Here is a 23,495-nt window from a genome sequence, read left to right on the forward strand (position 1 = left end):
ATGGGAAATTACAGGGAAATAATGGAAGCAATAATTGAGTGCACACAAGCGGTGATAGTATTGGGATGGAAAGATAAATGGTATCTGAATATAGCAGACCAAATTGAATTCAAAATTATGGATGTAAAATTAAATGATTCAAAAGGTAATGAAAACAGAATGCAAGAAGTTGAAGAAAGATGGAACCAGGTCAAGAATTATATTATATTATATTATATTATTATATTATATTAAGTCTAGAGACTAGGCCATAAGAAATAGGATACAAATATTATACAGTATGTAAATCTAGAAGGATTGTCTCAAACAGGATTATTATGTAAAAGAAAATAATCCTCGTGGTGGTGGTGGTAATTGTAAATGTTATGTATGTGTATGTCCAAAAATAAAAATATATATTTATATATTTAAAAAAGCTTCAGTGGAGACACCGTTTCCCCATGATAACTTTTCCAGGGGTGAATTTACCTCACTTCTTGTTGTCTCACAACTATTTGTAACTATGAGTCATTTGTAAGTTGGATGTTTGTAACTTGGGAACTATCTGTACTTTATCTTGAACCCAAGACTACATATCTATAGTTAAAATTGGTGTGCCATTGTGCTCACTCTTGGAGATGTTTGATCTAGCCCTAGTGACAGATACCCATAACACATTCTATGTGGGTCTCCCTTTTAAGAATATGCAAACATTTCAGCTGGCCAAAAAAGCTGAAGCAAGATCATTTTCTGGGACTGGTTACAAGAAGCACACTGTTCCTTTGTGACAACAATTCCATTGGCTACTTGTCTGTTTCCGAGCACAGTTTAAAGCTATATGACCTCTAAAGCCCTTTCTGGCTTGGGCCCAGGCTATTTACGGAATTATATTCTGCTTGTGCTTTGAGAACTTAAAGAGAGCACCTTCTGTAAATCCCATCAGCTCCGCAGGCACATCTGATGAGAATGTGGACCTTCTGGTGGCTGCTCCCAGATGGTAGAATTCAATACCTAAGGAGAAAGTAGACTAGCATCCTCCATCTGTCAGCAGGTGAAACCTTTTTTATTGTAAAAGACTTATGGAAACTAAACGTTTCATAAGGAAAGAGCTTTTATTAGTGTGCTGAACTATTTTGTCTTAGTTTTAGAGCAAGTGTTTTAAATGATGTTGAACTGTATATATAATTTAGTTATGTTTAAGGGAAACAGTTTTCATCTTCTAAATTTATACGATATGTGTTTTGACCTTATCTATGTCAAATTTTGGTAAGCCAACTTGAGTCCCCTCGTTGTGAGAGACATGGGACAAAAATACAGATAATATGAGTAAAAGGTGACTAAGATGTTACAGTCAGCCCTCTGCATCTATGGCTTGAAAATACTCCCCCACCTCAACAATCCAAAACAAAAAACAAACCACTCTTAATTTTGCTACTTTCTGAAAGGGACACAATTTTACTACCCCACTGAATATAATTCTTCCACAGGGAATCCTGTAACCAATTCCTAGTGGATACCAAGGGCCCACTATACTATGTATAGTTATGAAAGTTGAAAGTTGGGTAGTAAGAAAAACCGATAGGAAGAAAATCAAAGCATATAACATCTGGTTCTGGAGAGGAATTATGTGGACACCATGAGCTGCTAAAAAGACAAATAAATAAGTACTAAAACAAATCAGTCCTGAATCCCTATATGCAAAGATGAATAAACGAAGGCAGCTATACTTTGGCCACATCACGAGAAGACAAGACTCACTTGACAAAGTGAAGGGCAGGAAGAAAAGAAGACCACATCCCAGAATAGATTAAATCAAGGAAGCAACATCCTTGAGTCAGCAAGACCTGAGCAAGGCAGATAGTCTGAGTTGGAGGTCTCTCATCACTGGAGCATCAAAGACAACCTGATAGCAGTTAATAACAACAAAGGGCATTTCCTTCCAGCAAATGATTGCTGAAAATAATGCATTTGATGTTTATGTTCTTACTCTGTATGGCACCAATATGATCTCTTGACAATCAATACAGATGAGGATATCCAGGTATGTACCACATGTCACACTGTTACCACTGTTACCACACTGTTACAAATGGAAGATTTTTTTTAAAGTTCCCCAGATGTTTATGCAAACACACAAATACTAAAAGATACAGATGCCTGGAAAATGAAACTTGTCATGGCTGACCAATATTAACTGCTTACCATTTATCTGATCATTCTATGACACTACATTTGACAAGAACATCTGCAATATCTCGTTGATATCTTTTGATTTCTGAAAAGGCTATCATAACCCCCATTCTATAAAAAATAATCTGTGGGAAAAATCTATCCAGTTATGTACTGTTGAAGGTTTTGAAAATGCCAGTCACAGATGCAGGCGAAACATCAGGAAAAAAATGCTGCTAGAAGATGGCCATTGGCCATTCAGCCCAGAAACCATGCAACTATCGACAAGTATGTTTTTTTCTATTAAACAAACATGGTATTGTACTGTAAAAAAATAGTTATGCTATAGAAGTAGATTCCCTCTGTCCAGTGTATCTTACTCACTTGTAAATGTGATTAATATAGCAGTAGTAACTTTACTTACTTCTAATATATATAAAACATGCTTATACATTGCGGTAACAAATCCATCATGGCACAAGGGTAGGAAAATATTAGTCCTGCATGCTAGGGTGAACTAATGTTGATTTTAGCTCAGATAAATGCATAGTTATTTCTCAAAACATGCATAATTTTCTTTCAAAACATTTTCAGCCTTCCCTATTATTCCACAATTTATTGGTCATTTCATATAATCTTACATTACCAGACTCGTTTTCAAATCACTGTCCCATAAAACTCGTAGGATTTACTGTTAATGCAATTTTCCTCAAAGATTCAAACAATATGTCTGTTTACAGAACAGATTGTGTACACATTAGGAAAACAATCTATGTTTTATTTCATCATATATGAATATTGAAACTACTGCAAAACAAACTCACAAGACATTGTATCTATCGCCATAGCTTTAGGGCCATACATAATATACTGAACAAACAGGAATGGGAGTGTTATGCAACACACAAGTGCCATTAACACATTTTATCACTCACAGGCACATTACATACATACACTTTTAAAAGCTGAGTAAGAATTCCTTAGGGGAATGGAATTCTACATAGTTGCAGACTTCAATACTTCCTCATATCTAGGGCTGGTGATAACAGGAAAGACCTAGTGGCTAGGTGAAAGTACCCAAAGTTGTAGAAGGTCTGCTCTCATCCAAAATAAAACAGTGATTTACCATGAGATGGTAAACTTCCACAAAACACACATTTTTTAAAGATAATAACACAAAGAAAGCTGGAATAAATATTAAGGTGTACTGTTAAATGTTTGTTTAGCATAGTTTGCTTTACCCTAGCCTAGAGGAGGAGTCACAATTCAACGGTAAATGTGCACTTCATTCCTAAAGGACTCAGATAAAATCCCAGGCATTTAATAAGGGGCTAAACCTAGATGGCCTTAGGGGTGCTTTCTAATTTTGCAGCACTATGATTACAAACAGAAGTGGGAAACCATTTCGCCTAAAACCCTAGAAATCTCCTTCCAGTCAGAGGGTACACCTACACTGTAGAATGAATGTAGTTTGAGATGGCTTGAACTGCCTTGGCTCAATGTGATGGAATCCTAGGAGTTGTAGTTTTACAAGGTCTTTAGCCAATAGGTGCTGATGCCTCACCAAACAACCCCAAGGATTCCATAGCACTGAGCCATGGCAATTCAAATGGTACTAAACTGAATGCATTCTAAGTGTAGATGCAGCCATAGTGAACATCACCGATATCAGGGTGGTTGTGTGTTTTCCGGGCTGTACGGCAATGTTCCAGAAGTATTCTCTCCTAATGTTTCGCCCACATCTATGGCAGGCAACCTCAGGTTGTGAGGTATACAACCTCTGAGGAGGCCTGCCATAGATATGGGCAAAACGTCAGGAGAGAATACTTCTGAAACATGGCCATACAGCCCGGAAAACACACAACAACCCTGTGATTCTGGCCATGAAAGCCTTCGACAACAAATTATTGATATCGAAAAACCAATAGTTTGATTCTATGTAGTAAGAGACAAAGAAAGTAGTAATCTTCATGCAAATTTATCAGAAAGCAGTTGTCCTGAGCAGAGCATGCAAAGAGTTGCAAACTGGATAGCATTAGGCTAACAAGGTCAAACAAGAGAAAAGCAACTGTAAGGCCTGAATGTAAACAACTAGTTTCTCAACACATTAGTGGATTTCTAAATTCACAAAATATTTCTTAAAATATAAAGGCTGAACATTAAGTTTCTACAATAAATCCAGATAGTGAAGAAAACTCTCTTAAATTACTGGAAAGGGGTTTAAAGAGAGAGAAAACGTTAATGCTGGGTTGTTGTGAGTTTTCCGGGCTGTATGGCCATGTTCCAGAGGCATTCTCTCCTGACGTTTCTGGAACATGGCCATACAGCTCAGAAAACACAGAAACCCAGTGATTCCGGCCATGAAAGACAGAATTCTAGTGCTACTTACTCAAATGCGAAGAAGAGCCCACTGGTAACCAAGATAAGAACAAGTGTCAAGTAGAAGACTCCTGTTTGGCGAGCCATCATGATTCTTCCATTGCAAAAGAATTTGTTTCTTCCTGGAAAAACCTCCCATTTCCTCTTGGAAGTTACTTTCTTCTTCTTATGGGGAGACTCCATGGGAGATGAAGAACTGTGAGTGCTGATCTGGCTGTATTCACAGTCTTTCATGGGTCCTCCGTCACCTCCTCCAGGAGTCATTGAGAAAAAAATACGGTGAGGGACACCCCTCACAGTAATAACAATAACCCTTGGCTAAGGTGTTTTCCAGAGTCACTATGAGTTATTTCATTAAAATAAATTTATCAGGGCATTATAAAATATCCATGTAACTCTCGCCATTCTGGTAGCGATGTGTGGTCTTTCCCTTCTTCCCAGTTAAATGTTTTTTTAAAAGCAAAAAAGTTCTTTGAAGTGCATAATCATACAATAAAAAGGATTTACAAAAGCTAAAATATAAATCAGTTGCAAGTTAATTATAAACACTGGAAGGATTCTGAAGCATTGTGTCTTTTGTTTAACAAGGAATGTTGTTCCACATTTTTCTAAGAATGTCTTGGTCTAGCAGTTTGAGTCAGCTCTTGTCATAAAGGTTTGATTGGAAATGTTATGCAGACCATTTTACAAAAAATATTTTTTAAAAATACAACCGTACGAATTTCTTCAACAGGTAAATACATCCAGTCAGGCTGAGAAACAATCTATAGTACCAATAGCTTCAATGAAGTTGTAGAGGGTTCTTGAGCTGTACAACAACACAGAGTATTTGTTCCTGTTTTCTTTTGCTCTATGACTTAAGTCTTCCCAATCATTAAAGAGGCATGATTCATATCCATGCTAGGAAAATATATGAAAATTCTGGACATGGCTGGAGCCAGAATTCATATTCATATGTTGGGAAATATTCTGTTTATTTCTTTCAGGAAAGAAGTCACAGGGGAGTAAAAAAAAACAACCCTCTATATTCGAAAGTCTTGCTCCTGCTGCTGCTTCTCCCTCCTAGTGCTCTTTTTAAGCAAACAGGCTTTCAGACCTCTAAATAGCCACAATAAAAGACTATCTCTAGTTTTTAAGTAGGTCTCACCAGGGAGCTTTTTGGCCCAGGATCCGTCTAGAAGTCCAGCAGGACCTGCTAGGCACCCCGCCTGCCTGTCTCAGTCCTCTGCACTTGGTCCCAAAAGCTGTCAATCACCTCCACACCTTTCTTTCAGGGAAGGAGGAACGTGAAGGGAAAGAGCGGGAGGAGAATGAAGAAGCCACTCACTCTTCAAACATTTATCTAGCTTTATCCCCGACTGGCAGCCCAAGCAGAATCCACCACCTTTTCCTCCTCATGGCCTTGAGAGAAAGGAAAGAAGAGAGGAAGGAAAGTCCAGAATGTGAGGAAGGGAGCAGGAAAAAGGAGGAGGGGAAGAGAGGGATGGAGCAAGCAAGGAAGGAAAGGGTCCTCTCAGAGTGCAGAGGACTGAGGCAAAGTGACAGGCAGTGAAGAAGGAAGGAAGACAGCGAGGAAGGAAGGGGAAAAAGAAACGATGAAGGGAGGAAAGAGAAAGGGAGGGAGAAGAGAAGAGAAAGAAGGGGGAAAGGAAGGAAAGAAAGGAAGTGAAGAAGGAAGGGAGATAGTGAGGGAGGAATAAAAGGAAAGGAGGAAGGAAGGAAGAGAAGAAAGGGAGGAAGTGAAGAAGGAAGGGAGATAGGAAAGGAGGAAGAAAGGGAGGAGAAAAGGAAAGGAGAAAGGAAGGGAGGGAGGGAGGAATGGTGAAAAGAAGAAAGGAAGGAGAAAAGGGAGGGAAGGAAGGAAAGAAGGAAGGAAAGAAGGAAGGAAAGAAGGAAGGAAGGAAGGGGGAAAGGGAGAAAGACAGGCAGGAAACAGGAAAGGAGAAAGGCAGAATGGGGAAAAGGGAAGAAGGAAGGAAAAGAGGAAGGAAGTAAGGGAGGGAGGAAGAAAGGGAAGGAAAAGAGAAGGAGGGAGGGAGAAATGAAGAGAGGGAAGGGTGAAGAGAAAGATACAGGGAGGGAGAAAAGAATGAAGGGGAAAAGGAAGGGAGGGAGAAGGATGGAAAAATCAAGAAAGGGAGGGAGAAGAGAAGGAATGAAGAAAAGAAGGAAGGTAGGTAGGTGGCTGCCCGCTTGGTCCCGTTCCTCCTTTTCCTCCTCCTCCTCCTCCTCGGGCGGGGAAGCAAGGCGGGCGAGTCCCTTTTCCTTCTGGATGCGGTGGAAGGAGAGGCGCTCGGCTCCGAAGGGAGGGAGGTCAAGGGGAAGACCCGAACCTGCAGAAGCGGCGCCCTCCGCCGCCTTTGCCTCCTCTTCCGCGGGGCTTGCCCTTCTCCGCCTTCATGGCCAGGCGCGGAGAGGAGGCGCGACTCGGTTCCTCTTCCTTCAGGCCAAAGACGGCCTGCCTGCTTGCCTGGGTCCTATTCCGCCCCAAGCCTTTCCTCCGAGAGAGGCCCTTCTCTCTCTCTCAACCTCTCCTTTGTCACCAGAGAGAGCTGTTCTCCCTTCGCCGCGTCTCCGGAGGCTTCCCGAGGGCTGCTTCCTCCTTTCTCCTCCTCCGTCCTCCTCCCTCAGAAACCGGCCCGCATTCTCTCCTCAGATAGGGCTCTTCCCCCTCCTTCTTCCTCATGCCGAGACACTCGCGCTCTAGGCCTTCTGGGAAACGTAGTCCGGAGCCTGCTTCTGCGTGCGGTAGATTCCATTGCCTCGGCGTCAGCGGAGAGGGGAGGAAGGACTACATCTCCCAGAATGCCTTCTTTCTCCCCATGTTTGACGGCTTGGCGCTGTGTGTATACTATTCTCCTGAGGGCGAAGGTGTCAAGCAAGGCGAGGGAGGAGCAATTAAAGGGGGAGAAGGAGAAGTAACTGTAATTACCCGTAACCTCAGGATACGTTGCTAATTGTGTTGAACTCTTAAAATGGTAATGATTTTGAGAGTAAAGTTACAGCAACATCTGAAAAGAGGAATAATCTGGTCCTGGCACAGTCTATAGCAGGCCTGGGCCAACTTAGGCCTTCCAGGTGTTTTGGACTTCAACTCCCACAATTCCTAGCAGCCTAACGGAAGGCCGAACAGGGTATAGAGTTACAGCCTGTGCCGGATGGGGTGACACTCCCCCTGAAGACACAGGTTCGCACCTCGGGTGTTCTCCTGGGTTCATTGCTGAGCCTGGAACCCCAGGTTTCGGTGGTGGCCAGGGGAGCTTTTGCATAACTAAAACTTGTGCACCAGCACTTGCACCCGTACCTTGGGAAGCCAGACTTGGTCCACGCTCTTGTTACATCTCAAATAGACTACTGCAATGCGCTTTATGTGGGGTTGCCTTTGAAGACTGAACATTTCAAGTAGTCCAACGGGCTGCAGCCAGGCTCCTCACTGGGGCAGCATGCAGGGAGCATACAACCCCCCCCCCCCCCATTACGTCAGCTCCACTAGCTGCCAGTCTGCTACTGAGAACAATTCAGAGTGCTGGCTTTAGCCTATGAAGCCCTGAACGGTTCCGGCCCAGCTTACCTGTCTGAATGCATCTCCCCCTATGAAGCAGGATGTACGTTAAGATATTCTGGGGAGGCCCTGCTCTCGGTCCCACCACAGTCACAGGTGCGGCTGATGGGGACAACAGACAGGATCTTCTCAGTGGTGGCCTCTTGCCTGTGGAACTCCCTCCCCAGTGAAATTAGAACAGTGTCCTACCTCCTGACCATCAGGGAAAAAGAACAAAAATGTGATTATGGGACCAAGCTTTTGGACAATAATAAAGTGCAATAAAGAAATATAGAATAGTGCAATGACAATTGGAACTGCTTTGGATTACGATTTTGGGTGATGTAGTTTTAATTAGTTGGGAGTTTTTTTGGTTTTAATGTTGAGATGTTTTTAACTTGTTAGTTTTAATGTAGTTTTAATGGAATTGTTTATTGTATGTATGTTTGTGGCATCAAATTGTTGTCTTGTTGTAAGGCCACTCTGAGTCCCCTGCAGAGTGAGAAAGGTGGGATATAAATGTGGTAAATAAATAAACAAACCTCTCTGTCCAGTTGTTTGGGACTGAAAACAAAAACAAAATCAGGACTCAAGGCTGGGAAATCTCTGAGGTATGACATAATAGGGTGACGAAGTGAGAAAGGAGTAATGGTTTAGCAGCCAGAAAGAGGAAATAACGATGCTATAGAAACCAAACCTCTCAGCCATAAAATCGTCAACTCATTGGTGTACAGTAATTATAACCTGAGAGGTGTCATTACAATAAAGGTTGGGAATTCCTGCTCCGTTTCCTTTGTACTTTCTCCAAACACCAGGCTTCACTGCAAACATGAGATCATACTCACTTCATTAATCACAGACCCTTTTAATATACTAATGTGGTAGTTTAACCTCTTTATATTGATTTTTATTGCAGCATCTACTTTAAAAACAAAGGGGTGGGAAGTATATAAAGCAACAATTCCAATTTGCAGTTTAATGCTGTTTGGAGAGCCATATCCTACAGCGCATTAGCTCCACAAAAACGAAGAGTTATGAAATGAAATCTGTTTGCTTTCAGCCCAAAAGTATTTCAGCTTAAATGTGTCAGTTTCAAGATAAAGATCTGAGAGTGTAAATTATTTGAATTTGTGAGTTCAGTTCAAACTGACACTAGTGAAGTAAGAGAACACTCAGGAAATGTTAATTATGTTGAAAATACTACCTTGCAATTACTCAGTGTCTGTTCCTGTGGTAATAACATTAACTGCAATACTGGGAGGGGGTTAGTTTATATAAAGATAGTTTAGTCACTATGGTAACAGATGGTACAGATAGATGAGGGTTATAATTCCATGCAACATAATTGGAATGCCTACTGATAAAAATTAAGGAAGAATGTGCAAAAGCAGCTGAATATGAAGAAAGCAAAAAAAAAAATGACCACAGAAGTTTCCATAACTTAAAAGTAGATGCTAAAGTCAATTAAATCTTTAAAGATTTACAATAACTTGGTTCAGTCGTTATGCAAAATGGAAACCAGTCAATAAATCAGAAAAATTTCAAGACTTTGAAAGGGAGCTATAAAGGAACTAGATGCAATCCTCAAATGTAAAGATATATTATTGAATATTCAAGTCAGAATAATCCATGCCATAATTGTTGTGTTCCTGTGTCATTTCTACCTTATGGCAACAGTAAGGTGACCCTATCACAGGATTAGCTTGGCAAGATTTGCTCAGATTGAGGTTGCCATTGCCTTCCTCTGAGACAGATACAGCCCAAAAATGATAGAATGATCTCAATTTGAGTTCAAGGCAAGCCGTTTAACATCACAGTGATCCAAATAAGAAGATTGAGTGCGATTTCCTGCTTCTTGGCAGGGGGTTGGACTGGATGGCCCATGAGGTCTCTTCCAACTCTACTATGATTCTATGATTCTAAGATTCCAAGGCTGGAGTTAAAATTGCTGGAAGAAACATTAACAACCTTAGGTATGCAGATTATACCACTCTGATGGCCAAAAGTGAGGAAGAGCTGAGAAGCCTTATCACCAAGGTAAAAGAAGAAAGTGCAAAAACTGGGTTGCAGTTAAATGTCAAGAAAACCAAGATCATGGCAACTACACCTACTGATAACTGGCAAATAGAAGGAGAAAACGTGGAGGCAGTGACAGACTTTATATTTGTAGGCGCGAAGATCACTGCAGATGCAGACTGCAGCCAGGAAATCAGAAGACGTTTACTTCTTGGGAGGAGAGCAATGGCCAATCTTGATAAAATAGTGAAGAGCAGAGACATCACACTGGCAACGAAGGTCCGCATAGTCAAAGCAATGGTATTCCTCATAGTAACTTATGGTTGCGAGAGCTAGACCATAAGGAAGGCTGAACGAAGGAAGATAGACGCTTTTGAACTTTGGTGGTGGAGGAAAATCCTGAGAGTGCCTTGGACCGCAAGAAGATCCCACCAGTCCATCCTCCAGGAAATAATACCCGACTGCTCACTGGAGGGAAGGATATTAGAGGCAAAGTTGAAGTATTTTGGCCACATCATGAGAAGACAGGAAAGCTTGGAAAAGATCATGATGCTGGGGGAAATGGAAGGAAAAAGGAAGAGAGGCCAACCAAGGACGAGATGGATGGACTGCTCGGTTTAATGTTTTATCTGATTTGTGCTGTCGTGTCTGGGCATGGCCCCATCTAAGCCGCCCCGAGTCCCTCCGGGGAGATGGGGCGGGATATAAGAATAAAATTATTATTATTATTATTATATTATTATTATGGACGGTATCCTTGAAGTGACGGGCTTGACCTTGAAGGAACTGGGGGCGGCGACGGCCAACAGAGAGCTCTGGCGTGGACTGGTCCATGAGATCACTAAGAGTCGGAAACGACTATGCGACTGAGCAGCAGCAGCAGACACAGAGATAATGCAGGTTGCCCAAGGCCACCCAAAGTTTCCATGGCTGAATGGGGAAAACCAACTCATTGGAAATGTGGTGCTGGAGGAAAGTTCTGCAGATAGCATGTATTGCCAAAAAAGCCACAGAAATGGTTCTGAAAGTAATTAAAGTCTGAACTATCACTAGAAGCCAAGATGACTAAACCAAGACTGTGATTACATGACTCATTGGAAAATATTATAAGGCTCAATAAAGTTAAAGGCAGCAAGGAAAGAGCAGCCCCACATGACAGGTGGATTGACTAATTCAAAGGAGCCATTGCCCAAAGTTTGCCTGATCTGAACAGGTCTGTCAAATGAATCCCATATAAGTCACTTATTCATAGGATTGCCATTTGTAAAAGCCAATTTAGCAACAAATTCCATACATACCTACTTATGAATATATCCCATTATATATACTACCGTATATCTATATTTATATGTATAATGTAATGCATTCGTTTCTAACAGCAACCCTAAGACTGGGTTTTGTTGTCAAAATTTGTTCATAAGGGGTTTGCCTTTGCATTCCTCTAAGGCTGGAGCAACACTGCCCTATATCCCAGGATCTGATCACAGAAGTGTATACAAATGCAAATAATATAATAAACACAATATACATTTGCATTGAGGTATGTGTATAAGTTGTATACAAAACATAAATGAATTCAATGCTTGACGTGGGTTCCATCTCCAAGACATCTCATTACACACACACACACACACACACACACACACACACACAAATATGGGTGTTCCAAAATCCTCTGGATAAGGGATACTTAGCATGTATAACAGACTAAACTAACGGTGTGCCTTTATCACGTTGTGCTTTTCTTGCATGACAAGAGGTTGGACTAGATGGCCCATGTGGTCTCTTACAACTCTATGATTCTATATAGCAAGATACAAATCTATTTGATATGTGAGTCGTTATTTCTTGGAAGATTTCTTTTCATGTGTGGGTCATAGCAGGGTGATATTTGATGTTTTAAATTCAATACTTCTCTGTAGTTTCAGCAAAAAACTGAACTCATTTGAGCATTTGCTGTCCTCCACCCACATTTTATTAATCTTGTTCCAGTTCACAGTGACCTGAATTGTGAAAATGTATTCCAGATGCAGAGGCAGTGGCTGTTTTTGGTACGGACTATAGACCATTGTTGCTCTAATGAAATCTGTTGAAAGATTAAAAGAGCCCCTTGGATTGTAAATAGTCAGTTCCTTTGTTGTGTGTGAGAAACTGCTTTGGGGCAAATGAACTATCATAAAATGTTGCCAGTATAAGATCACATAGGAGAAAAAATTAGAATACTCTATTCTTTTTTGGTTTTCAAGTATTTAATGTTGATTGAACATCTACTATTGTTATGTTTACCAATAGTAGTAAAATTGATACTACGACAGTAGAGTCTCACTTATCCAACACTCGCTTATCCAACGTTCTGGATTATCCAACGCATTTTTGTAGTCAGTGTTTTCAATATATCATGATATTTTGGTGCTAAATTCGTAATTACAGTAATTACTACATAGCATTACTGTGTACTGAACTACTTTTTCTGTAAAATTTGTTGTATAACATGATGTTTTGGTGCTTCATTTGTAAAATCACAACCTAATTTGATGTTTAATAGGCCTTTCCTTAATCTCTCCTTACTATCCAACATATTCGCTTATCCAACGTTCTGCTGGCCCGTTTACGTTGGATGAGACTCTACTTTAATTGGATCTGAGTAAAGGCCCCCTCCCATTTGTTCAGATTCAACTCTACTTTTATATTATGCATTCAGGTTATTGTAGATGCAGTGAACTTGAATTAAAGATGGACATTGTCTACTAGTAAAACAGCAATCAATTTAAGTCATGAACAAATTAGCCAAGAGGAGAGTAGGTCGCAAATCCTTGGATGCTACTCTAGGTTTCTTTCTGACTTCCTCAATAATTAATCCATTTGTTCTTGGAGTTATTTTGGTGGAGCAAGAAGTCCTGGATGGAGAAACTATACTCTTCAACCTTTTCCCCATCTAGACTTTTTGTCTGATAGTGGACAGGTGAAACCCTGTATCCTTGAAAACCGAGGAGCAGTCATCGCTGCTTCTCTGAAGTCTTCAGAGATGTTTTGATCACAACAAGATATATTTCAAGACAACATTATAGTGAATATCATCTTTTCTAATGTGTAAGGCCTCCCAAATTCACATCTGTAGACCTATCTAATTACTTAAGTTAGTAAATCATTTACCTGAGCGGATGCAAACACAAGTTCACTTACATTTGCACATTCTGGGACTCTTAATGTGCTCATTGTTTGCCTAATATATTTATTGCTATATTTCACAAGACAAAAATTGGTTAATATACTGTAAACTCTATTGGAGATGTACAAAAGGTACATTATTGTGGTTATACTGTGGATTTTCATAATGACTTAGGGTTTGCAAATTTTTTCTTAACACAACAGTATAGGCAACTTATACTCCCCGCCCCCCCAAACACATATTATGCTTGAGCAACATTTTTTTTTGCAATATTCATTTACAAGAGTTACAGAAGGCAACAAAAAAGAAAATACATTTAGCAAATCCCTGCCCCTTTTCTTCCCACCTGTTTCACTGCTTTCTATAGCTCTCCATAAAGAGATGATTTATGATCAACTTTTCATTTATCTCTCCTCTAGCTTTTATTCCAGGTTTCTGTCAAGGAGACTTATATAGGCATTCATTCTGACTACATATTATTAAGATATTCCAATTGTATAGGATACTGCAACACACTGATTATTACATTCTTTAAGATACAATGTGCGTTACAAAAAGGTGGTTTAGATTGCACCTTGGGAATTAAATTCTAAAATGAAACTGAATACTGCTAGAGATCTTACATTAGGAAATTAGAACTAAACTGTTCCAATCACGATATTACCAGTAATTTATGCAGCAAGAGCAATTTAATTAGATACAATGCTACCTACATAGAAAAAACTCATTTAACGCTCAGTATGAAATAGATACTTGATACTCAGGTCTTTCTGGAGTTCTGCCCAATATGCTGCTTAGCTACAATAAATAAAAACGAGGCATTACCAGATCAGACTGAATTTGTACTATCTGAGCCTGCTGGATTATTTCCAGATATAGGAAACTGTGTTATACTAATTGAGATCATTGATCTACTTAGCTTATTTACAGTAGAGTCTCACTTATCCAAGCCTCGCTTATCCAAGTTTCTGGATTATCCAAGCCATTTTTGCAGTCAATGTTTTGCAGTCAATGATATTTTGGTGCTTTTTTCGTAAATACAGTAACTACAACATAACATTACTGCGTATTGAACTACTTTTTCTGTCAAATCTGTTGTATAACATGATGCTTTGGTGCTTAATTTGTAAAACCATAACCTAATTTGATGTTTAATAGGCTTTTCCTTAATCTCTCCTTATTATCCAAGATATTCGCTTATCCAAGGTTCTGCCGGCCCGTTTAGCTCTACTGTATTGTCAACTCTGAGCTTCAGGCAGAACTCTTTCCTAGTCCTTTCCAGAGATCCCTGGTTGCTCTCTTGCAGCCAAGTCTGACTTTATTCAGACTTTCCTGAAACAGACATGTTTATGTTGAATGTGGTGTAATAAACTATATTAACTTCAATTACATCTAGATTTGAATATACCAGAATGAAGCATATAGGGATGATCCAATTTTTTAAAGTCTTAGGTTCTGCGGGTTCAATGAGCACACTATGCAATAGACATCTCTAAACCTAATACATTCAGTAACAATTCAAGATGATGGTTATGGCTGATAAAGACCTACACAGCTTTAGTTCAGTTTATTTGTAGAATGTATCTTTTTATATCTGGGGCAGACAATCACCTAGGACCATTTTTGTTGCTGCCAAGGCCCCTCAGGGATCAAAAATATTTGTCTTGCTAACAATGAAAGAAAAACCTTTTGCTCCATGATGTTCTCAAATTCTATCTAGGATATGTGAATGTGTATGGCATTTCCACCATGTTTAGGGGTCCTCTGGGCTCAAAAACAGTTTTTGCAAAAATAATATTAAATTAAATTAATTGCCCTGAAAATCTGAAGTGTTCTCATGTGGTGCATTTTCACCACATTCTCTGCTCCCAACCCATTGAACTGAAGTCTAGGAGAGTCCTCTTCTGAACCCCTAAAAATAGTATCCTTGAGGGGCCCTGGGACCAAACCATGTCAGATCCTAACAGCACACTTTGAAGTATTATTAGCTGCCTTGAGCCCCACCTTGGAAGAAAAGTGGGATACAAATTCAGTTGAATAAATGGATGAATACTGTACATCCTTACATGGCCATGGGTGAATAAATCTTGCCACTGATCCTTAGAGGCGCCTGCTCTTTTTTGGCTCCTCTTCTTCCTGAATTGTTTCTGTCCCTTCTGGTTATAATAAGAAAACCACCAACTGTCAACTTCTTAATAGTCTGTTGTTATAATAACTATAAAGCATTTTGGATTATTTTCCCTTGTTTTGTCTGTTTAGACCAGGCATGGGCAAACTTTGTCCCTCCAGGTGTTTTGGACTTCAACTTGCACAATTCCTAACAACTGGTAGGCCAAAGTTTGCCCATGCCTGATTTAGACTATAAATACAAGGACAAGGTTTTTTTTTTTGGTTTTTTTTTTGTTCTCTCCTTTGGGAGAGAAGAAGCGGGATATAAATACTAATACTACTACTACTAATAATAATGTAATTGATCTGTTAATAAAAATGAATATTTCTGGCTGAATAGCAGTGTACAAATACATTAAAATAAAAAGTACAGCCACATTAATTTGAAGGCACCTCCTCTGAAATAATATCGGAATGAATAAATACATCTCAGGTTTCCGATTATTATCTGTATTTTTTTTACTTTTAACTTGTTTTCTTTACAGTCTGTAGAGAACTGAGTAAGATTTCAGGTATGCCTATAGGATGAATATATTTATAGTCCAAAAACTACAGCAGTTTATCTTTTAATTAGGTAAAAGATCACATATATTTATGATGCCATAAAATTAATAATCAATGCCAGCATGAAATGTTTATTAGAATTTTTATGTAAAACAAACAGGAGTGATTCTGGGGAGTTTAAGATAGGCTCACCAAAGAGATACAGCTTCACATAATGGCTTCTGCATTAGAATAGATAAGACTGAAGAAAAGGTTACCGCATAATTTATTTACTTATATATTTCAATAATAAAATTTAACCACTCTCATATCCCAAAGCCTTGGCTGAATAATAAAGAGTTAGACATTTATACATAACATTTCAAATTAAAATTAGACGTATAGACAAGAGCAAGGTCTGTTCTCAGGAGATCTGCAGGGCATCTTAGTTGATTCAACACAGAAAAGGGACCCTGTCACTCCCCAGAGAAGATGTGTGCTATTAGTAGGAGACCCCCTCCTGAGAGGAACATAAACAGTGATTTGCAAATGTGACAGGATGTTTCGAGAAGTATGCTGTCTTCCTGGGGCAAAAATCCACCATGTAACTGACTGGCTGACAAGACTCATCAAGCCCAATTACCACCCCTTTCTCTTGTTGGTTTATGTGGGAACCAATGATGCTGCAAGGTCTAGTCTACAAAAAATCAGAAGGGATTTTGAAGCTCTGGGGAGAAAACTAAAGGATTATAATGTAAAGGCTGACTTTTCATCTCCTCTCCCAGTTGCACTACGTGGTCCAGGAAAAGCGATAAAATAGTAGAGGTGAACAACTGGCTCCGCAAATGGTGTTGTCAAGAACGATTTGGCCATGGTCTGCTTTTCCAGGAAGATCGGCTTCTGGCACGGAATGGATTGCACCTCACAGAAATTGGAAGGAATGTTTTTGCTGAGAGATTTGCAAACCTGATCAGGTGGACTTTAAATTGAGTTGTGTGAAGGAGAGTGACAATATTCTTGGGGACAGTACTGTATCAAGGCCCAGACAAAACAGCCCAAAGGCTAATGAGACAGTTGGACAAACAGGACAAGTACTAAGCAGTGAGAGAACAGTAATCTCAAATAACTAGTTAGGGGGACTGTCCCAAAGGTTAGATGCCTCTACACTAATGCACAGAGTATGGAAAATAAACAAGATGAACTGGAGCTCTTAGCACAACAAAACAGTTATGATGAAATAGGCATCATTGAAACCTGGAATGTTGTGATTGAAGGGTATAACTTATTTCAGAGAAATTGACCAAATAGGAGAAGGGGATGGGCTAGCATTATATCTTAAGAATGTTTACACCTGTTAAGAGATGCAAGACTTCAGTCCTGACAATCAGGTTGAGAGTATCTAGATAAAAATGAAGGGAGCAAGAATGGAAAAAGATGTAGATGTGGGGATCCACTACAGACCTCCAAGCCAGACTGAAAACCTGGATGAAACCTTTGAGCAGATAAACAAACATGTAGAAAGAAGAGATACGTATAGTAGAAATGCGGAATTTCAACTACTCTGATATATGCCCAAAAAGACCTCTGCCAAGTCCAAAAAAATCCTCACTTGCCTTGCAGATAAGTTTATTGTCCAGAAGGTGGAAAAAACAAAACAAAACAAGGGATCAGCTGTTCTTGGGTCTGATCCTAACTAACACTGGAGATCTGGTCAATGGAGTGGAAGTGGTGGCATTCCTTAGGTGGGAATAACTATGTGCTCCGGGAGTTTGAGATACAAAGGAAGGGTGAAACTAAGAGAAGTCAAACATGCATTCTAGACTTTAGCAGAGCTGACTTCTGGAAATTTAAGGAAATACTGAGTGTGATTCCAGGGACAGAATACTAAAAGAGAAGGGAGGTAATGATGGATGGGAATTTCTTAAAAGTCAGATACTGAAGGCACAAATGCAAACAGTGCCAGCAAGGAGAAAAAATAGAAGTATAAAACAACTAGAATGAATGTCCAAAGAACTTTCAATTGAGCTAAGATTTAAAAGGGGCATGCACAAGAAATTGAAAAGGAGAGGAATCATCAAAGAGGAATTAAAACAAACAAACAAACAAACAAACAAACAACACATGTAGAGAAAAGGTCTGAAAGGCTAAAGCACAAAATGAGCTCAAGCTTGCCAGAGGGATTAAAAACAATAAAAAGGGGTTATTTGGTTATTTCAGTAGAAAAAGGTAGAAAAAGGAAACGAAGGGCCTCTGTGTGGAGAAGGTGGTGAAATGCTAACAGGAGTTAGGGAAAAGGAAGAGCTGCGCAGCACCTTCTTTGCCTCAGTCTTCCCCCTAAAGGAGATTGGTGGTAAGAGGTAATAGGGGAAATGAAACCCAAGATAGGTAAAGAAGTAGTCCAGGAATATCTGGCTACTCAAAAGGGCAGATGAGCTACACCCAAGTGTATTGAAGCAACTAGCAGAAGTAATTTCAGAACCACTGGCAATAATCTTAGAGAATTCTTGAAAGCTCCATCTTTGTGGAGACTTAAAAAGAGACTGGATGGCTGTCTGTTGGGGGTGCTTGGATTGTGCTTTTCCTGCATGACAGCGGATTGGATTAGGTGGCTTATGTGGTCTCTTCCAACTCAATTATTCTACGATTCTATTAATTTCCTCTTCCTGAGTGTAAGCAATATTTTAAACCACTGCTTCTTAAAGTGTGGGTCTTGCCCTCAATGGCTTCACTCAGTGTTGGGACATGACAAATTGGGCAACAGGAAAGAGTTTCCAAAGGCCATCCATTTACATGAATCTGTTAGCAACAATATGCAAGGTTTACAGTGGACTCTGCAGAAAATGCTTTAGCTTTACTTCATTAAAAAAAAGAAAACCAACCTGTTTAGCAAGCCTTGCAAATGTTGATTTATTATAATTTATTATCACTGATGTTTGATTTGTATACCTATTTTATATACCTATATAGACTCATATAATGCAATTCAATGCAGTTAAACTGCACATGTGTCTATACCAGGCATGGGCAAACTTTGGCCCTCCAAGTGTTTTGGACTTCAACTCCCGCAATTCCTAACAGCCTATCAGCTGTTAGGAATTGTGGGAGTTGAAGTCCAAAACACCCAGAGGGCCAGCGTTTGTCCATGCCTGGTCTATCTTCTTCTTCAATCACACAGTCGTTTCCAACTCTTTGTGACCTCATGGACTAGTCCACGCCAGAGCTCCCTGTTGGTCGTTCCTTCAAGGTCAAGCCAGTCACTTCAAGGATACCATCCATCCATCTCGCCATTGGTTGGCCTCTCTTCCTTTTTCCTTCCATTTTCCCCAGCATCACGAACTTTTCCAAGCTTTCCTGTCTTCTCATGCTGTGGCCAAAATACTTAATCTTTGCCTCTAATATCCTTCCTTCCAGTGAGCAGCTGGGCATTATTTCCTGGATGATGGACTGGTTGGATCTTCTTGCGGTCCAAGGCACTCTCAGGATTTTCTTCCACCACCAAAGTTCAAAAGCATCTATCTTCCTTCGCTCAGCCTTCCTTATGGTCCAGCTCTCGCATCCATAGGTTACTATGGGGAATGCCATTGCTTTCACTATGCGGACCTTCGTTGCCAGTGTGATGTCCCAACTCTTCACTATTTTATTGAGGTTGGCCATTGCTTTCCTCCCAAGAAGAAGACGTTTTCTGATTTCCTGGCTGCAGTCTGCATCTGCAGTGATCTTCGCGCCTAGAAATATAAAGTCTGTCACTGCCTGCACGTTTTCTCCCTCTGTTTGCCAGTTATCAATCAGTCTGGTTGCCATAATCTTGGTTTTCTTGATGTTTAACTGCAGCTTGGCTTTTGCACTTTCTTCTTTCGACCTGGTGATAAGGCTCCTCAGTTCCTCCTCACTTTCAGCCATCAATGTGGTATCATCTGCATACATAAGGTTGTTAATGTTTCTTCCAGCAATTTTAACTCCAACCTTGGATTCATCAAGCCCCGCACATTACATGTTGTGTTCTGCATACAGTATACAGCCCTACCGTGCTCTTTTCCCAATTTTGAACCAGTCTGTTGTTCTGTGGTCTGTTCTTACTGTGGCTACTTGGTCTTTATACAGATTTCTCAGGAGACAAACAAGGTGACTTGGTATCCCCATACCACCAAGAACATGCCACAGTTTATTATGGTCCACACAGTCGAAGGCTTTAGAATAGTCAATAAAGCAGAAATAGATATTTTTCTGAAATTCCCTGGCTTCCTCCATTATCCAGCGGATATTGGCGATTTGGTCTCTCATTCCTCTGCCTTTTCTGAACCCAGCTTTGTTGTCGACCGCGCTTTAGGGGATCGGGCCCTTAAGGAGAGTCCCGATCCGGTCCTGAGAGAACGGACCTTGGCGGAGCCAATAGGAAATATGAGCCGCAATACAACCTGAAGCCGAAATGAAGAAGGTCCGCCAAAGTTGAAGGAAGATCCGCCAAGGAGTCTTTATTGAGCGATTCAGCTGAAAAGGACTCTAGTAGTGATCATTCAGTCTACTAGGGTACCACATAACCAAAATAAAGCCATATTTATACAAAGTTTCAGTCTGACAGCCCTTTGAATTTCCCGCCCCACTCCCCCGCCCATCTGATCGCTGGTAGGCTAGAAGGTTGAACGAGGCGGGCTTTCGTTTCCCGCCTTGCTCTGTTGGCCCAATAGGGAGCTGCTTTTTGTCCCCACTCGAGCCAATCAGGGAGGAGAAGGCGGGAGTTACTGAAACAATGAAGTGACTGAGCAGGAAAGATCGGATTAATTCCTGCCCGGCCGATTTCTAAAGGGATTAATGACAGCAATCAAGGGTTCCTGTCACGTATACAGATTTTAGATATGCCTTGGGGTGTCAGAGGTGGAAGTAGAGATGGGTGGTGATGGGCCAAAATTGACAGGCTCTGCAGGGCGCCTTCCTGAGGTGTCCTGGATTTTCTTTTGGAGGAGATATGACAATGTTTGCCTTGGGGGCGAATCACCTTTAGGTCAATACTCCGAATTCGGCGACTCAAGCCCTATATTGTTCATGCAATCTGAATTTGATTGGGTTAAGCAGTGGCGGATTATCCTTTTGTTTTTGGAAGGGAAGCCTGGGTCATAGGAACTAGGATGGGCTCTGGAGTTCAGGTTGAGTTCAAAATATTTCCTATTTGATTTCATGATTTGACAATTATATGAAATAAAATGAAAAATAAAATAAAGTTGGAATATAAACCCTGCTGGGAAAAATACATATTTTCCGGGGATCCCAAGGAGTACAAATACATATAGGCAGATAGATAGATTTCAAGGAAATAAGGGAGAATCCATAAAGGTGGGTTACATTGCATAAAGGGGAATCATGAATGATATAAACAATTGAAAACATTTGATAAGAACGAAGTTCACAACATCTGGGGAACCCAATATGGAAATTCATAAAAGTGGAGTTTTAGCAGCATGATTTCACAATTCATGAAGTTAGCCCAACGATTAGAAATTCATACAACAGTGATTCATGAGGGTGTCCAGGTACATAGAATATGAAAATTCACGGATACATTGGGAAAAGAGTTAATCTGTGGTGGAAGGAATTCATAGAAATAGCATGGGGAAGAGGTACATGTGGGTTGCAGTCTTTGGAAATATAGGATTTCATAAGTTGAGGGGTAGGTCTGGGAAGAGTGTCCCTCTCATTCATAAAATTATGAAGGCACCCTCCTGGCAGCTGTAGAGAGGGTGAAGGTCCTTGGAGAACTATGTCTCCCCAGCGGGAGAGCGATCCCCCCATCCACAGTTCGCAGAAAGGGACCAGTGATCTCTGAAAAACCATCCCGCGGGTCGCGGGGAGAGGAAAGTCCGGGATAAGGCTGGAAGAGAGCAGTCCGGCTTGAAAAGAGCAGTCGGTTCCGTTTGACAGTCAGCTGATGAGGTGCCGAGAACTGGACCGATTTTGGTTCCGCTGGTGGTCCTTGAGTCAGGAGCCTTAGGAAGGGTTAGGACTAAAAGAGGAGTGTGCTAGGGGTAATTTTGATAAAGATATGAGCCAATTTGTATCGCCCGCCGTATTAATCTATGGCGGAGGAGCCTCAGCCAGAGTTAAAAGGACGGACGTGTTAGATAGAGAGAGAGAGAGACTGCGTGCAAAAGAAGGAGTCAGGGAAAGACACAAAATAACCAGGTAGAGAGTGTTACTGTTAAAAATGAATGCTACTTTTATTGGGGGATTTGTTACATAGTTCAGGGAAGGGGAAAGTGAAGAAAAAAAAGATCTTTTAACAATAGTCTGCTGCGGTCCCGCTCCGTTCCTTAGGTGATGGATCTGCGGAACTCTCCGCTGCGGGTTCAAATCAATTTGAAAGCTGGCGCCTCGGTCATCAGCTTGGACATCTGGCAACTCTTGCTCCATGTATTGCTGGAGTCTGCCTTGCAGGATCTTGAGCATTACCTTACTGGCATGGGAAATAAGTGCCACTGTACAGAAGTTTGAGCATTCTTTAGCGTTTCCGTTCTTTGGTATGAGAATATAAATTTATTTTTTCCAATCTGATGGCCATTCTTGTATTTTCCATATTTGCTGGCATATGGCATGCATCACCTTGACAGCATCATCTTTCAAGATTTTAAACAACTCAGCTGGGATCCCGTCGTCTCCTGCTGCCTTGTTATTAGCAATGCTTCTTAAGGCCCATTCAACCTCGCTCCTCAGGATGTCTGGTTCTAGTTCACTCACCACACCATCAAAGCTATCCTCTATTATCCTTCCTGTACAGATCTTCTGTATATTCTCACCATCTTTTCTTGATCTCTTCAGCTTCTGTTAGGTCCTTGCCATCTTTGTTTTTGATCATGCCCATTTTTGCCTGAAATTTGTCTCCAATGTTTCTGATTTTCTGGAAGAGGTCTCTTGTCCTTCCTATTCTGTTGTCTTCTTCCACTTCCATGCATTGCTTGTTTAAAAAATAGTTCCTTGTCTCTTCTGGCTAACTTCTTCAATTGTGCGTTTAGTTGGGCATATCTCCCCCTATCACTGTTTCTTTTCTCCTTCCTTCTTTCTTGGGCTACTTCCAGTGTCTCAGCAGACAACCATCTTGCCTTCTTGGTTTTCTTTTTCTTTGGGACATACTTTGTTGCTGTCTCCTGAACAATGTTGTGGACTTCTGTCCATAGTTCTTCTGGGACTCTATTTATTAAATCTAGTCCCTGAAATCTATTCTTCACCTCTACTGCATATTCACTAGGAATATTTGTGAGATCATATCTAATTGGTGTGTGTATTTTCTCCATTCTCTTTAGTCTGATTCTAAATTTTGCAATAAGAAGTTCGTGATCTGAACTACAGTCAGCTCCAGGTCTTGTTTTCATCAACTGGATGGATGTCCGCCACCTATTGATTTACTCACATTTATATGTTTTTGAACTATTAGGTTGGCAGAAGCTGGGGCTAATGGCGGGAGCTCACCCCGCTCCCCGGATTCGAACCTCCAACCTTTTGGTCAGCAAGTTCAGCAGCTCAGCGATTTAACCTCCTGTGCCACCGGAGGCTCCTATATGTAGTGGTCTATAAACGTTGCGACTAATAGTCACTCATATTTAT

The 23,495-nt window shown here is 40.6% G+C and overlaps 1 protein-coding gene across 10 annotated transcripts in view; it reads right to left on the reverse strand.

Moving 5' to 3' along the window:
• The window catches only part of zdhhc14 (zinc finger DHHC-type palmitoyltransferase 14), a 66,404-nt gene extending 61,600 nt beyond the window's left edge, over window positions 1–4,804 (reverse strand). For all 10 annotated transcript variants that reach the window (XR_507731.3, XR_507730.3, XM_003215775.4 and 7 more), the window contains exon 1: window positions 4,538–4,804. Coding sequence is in view for 8 of the 10 variants with exons in the window: in XM_003215775.4 (XP_003215823.2) it covers window positions 4,538–4,791 (254 nt within the window). In the remaining 2 variants the exon portion in view is untranslated. The remainder of the gene's footprint in view (window positions 1–4,537) is intronic.
• Between the last annotated feature and the right edge of the window lie 18,691 nt (window positions 4,805–23,495).

Source organism: Anolis carolinensis, chromosome 1 (assembly GCF_035594765.1).
Source record: "Anolis carolinensis isolate JA03-04 chromosome 1, rAnoCar3.1.pri, whole genome shotgun sequence".
Taxonomy (NCBI): domain Eukaryota; kingdom Metazoa; phylum Chordata; class Lepidosauria; order Squamata; family Dactyloidae; genus Anolis; species Anolis carolinensis.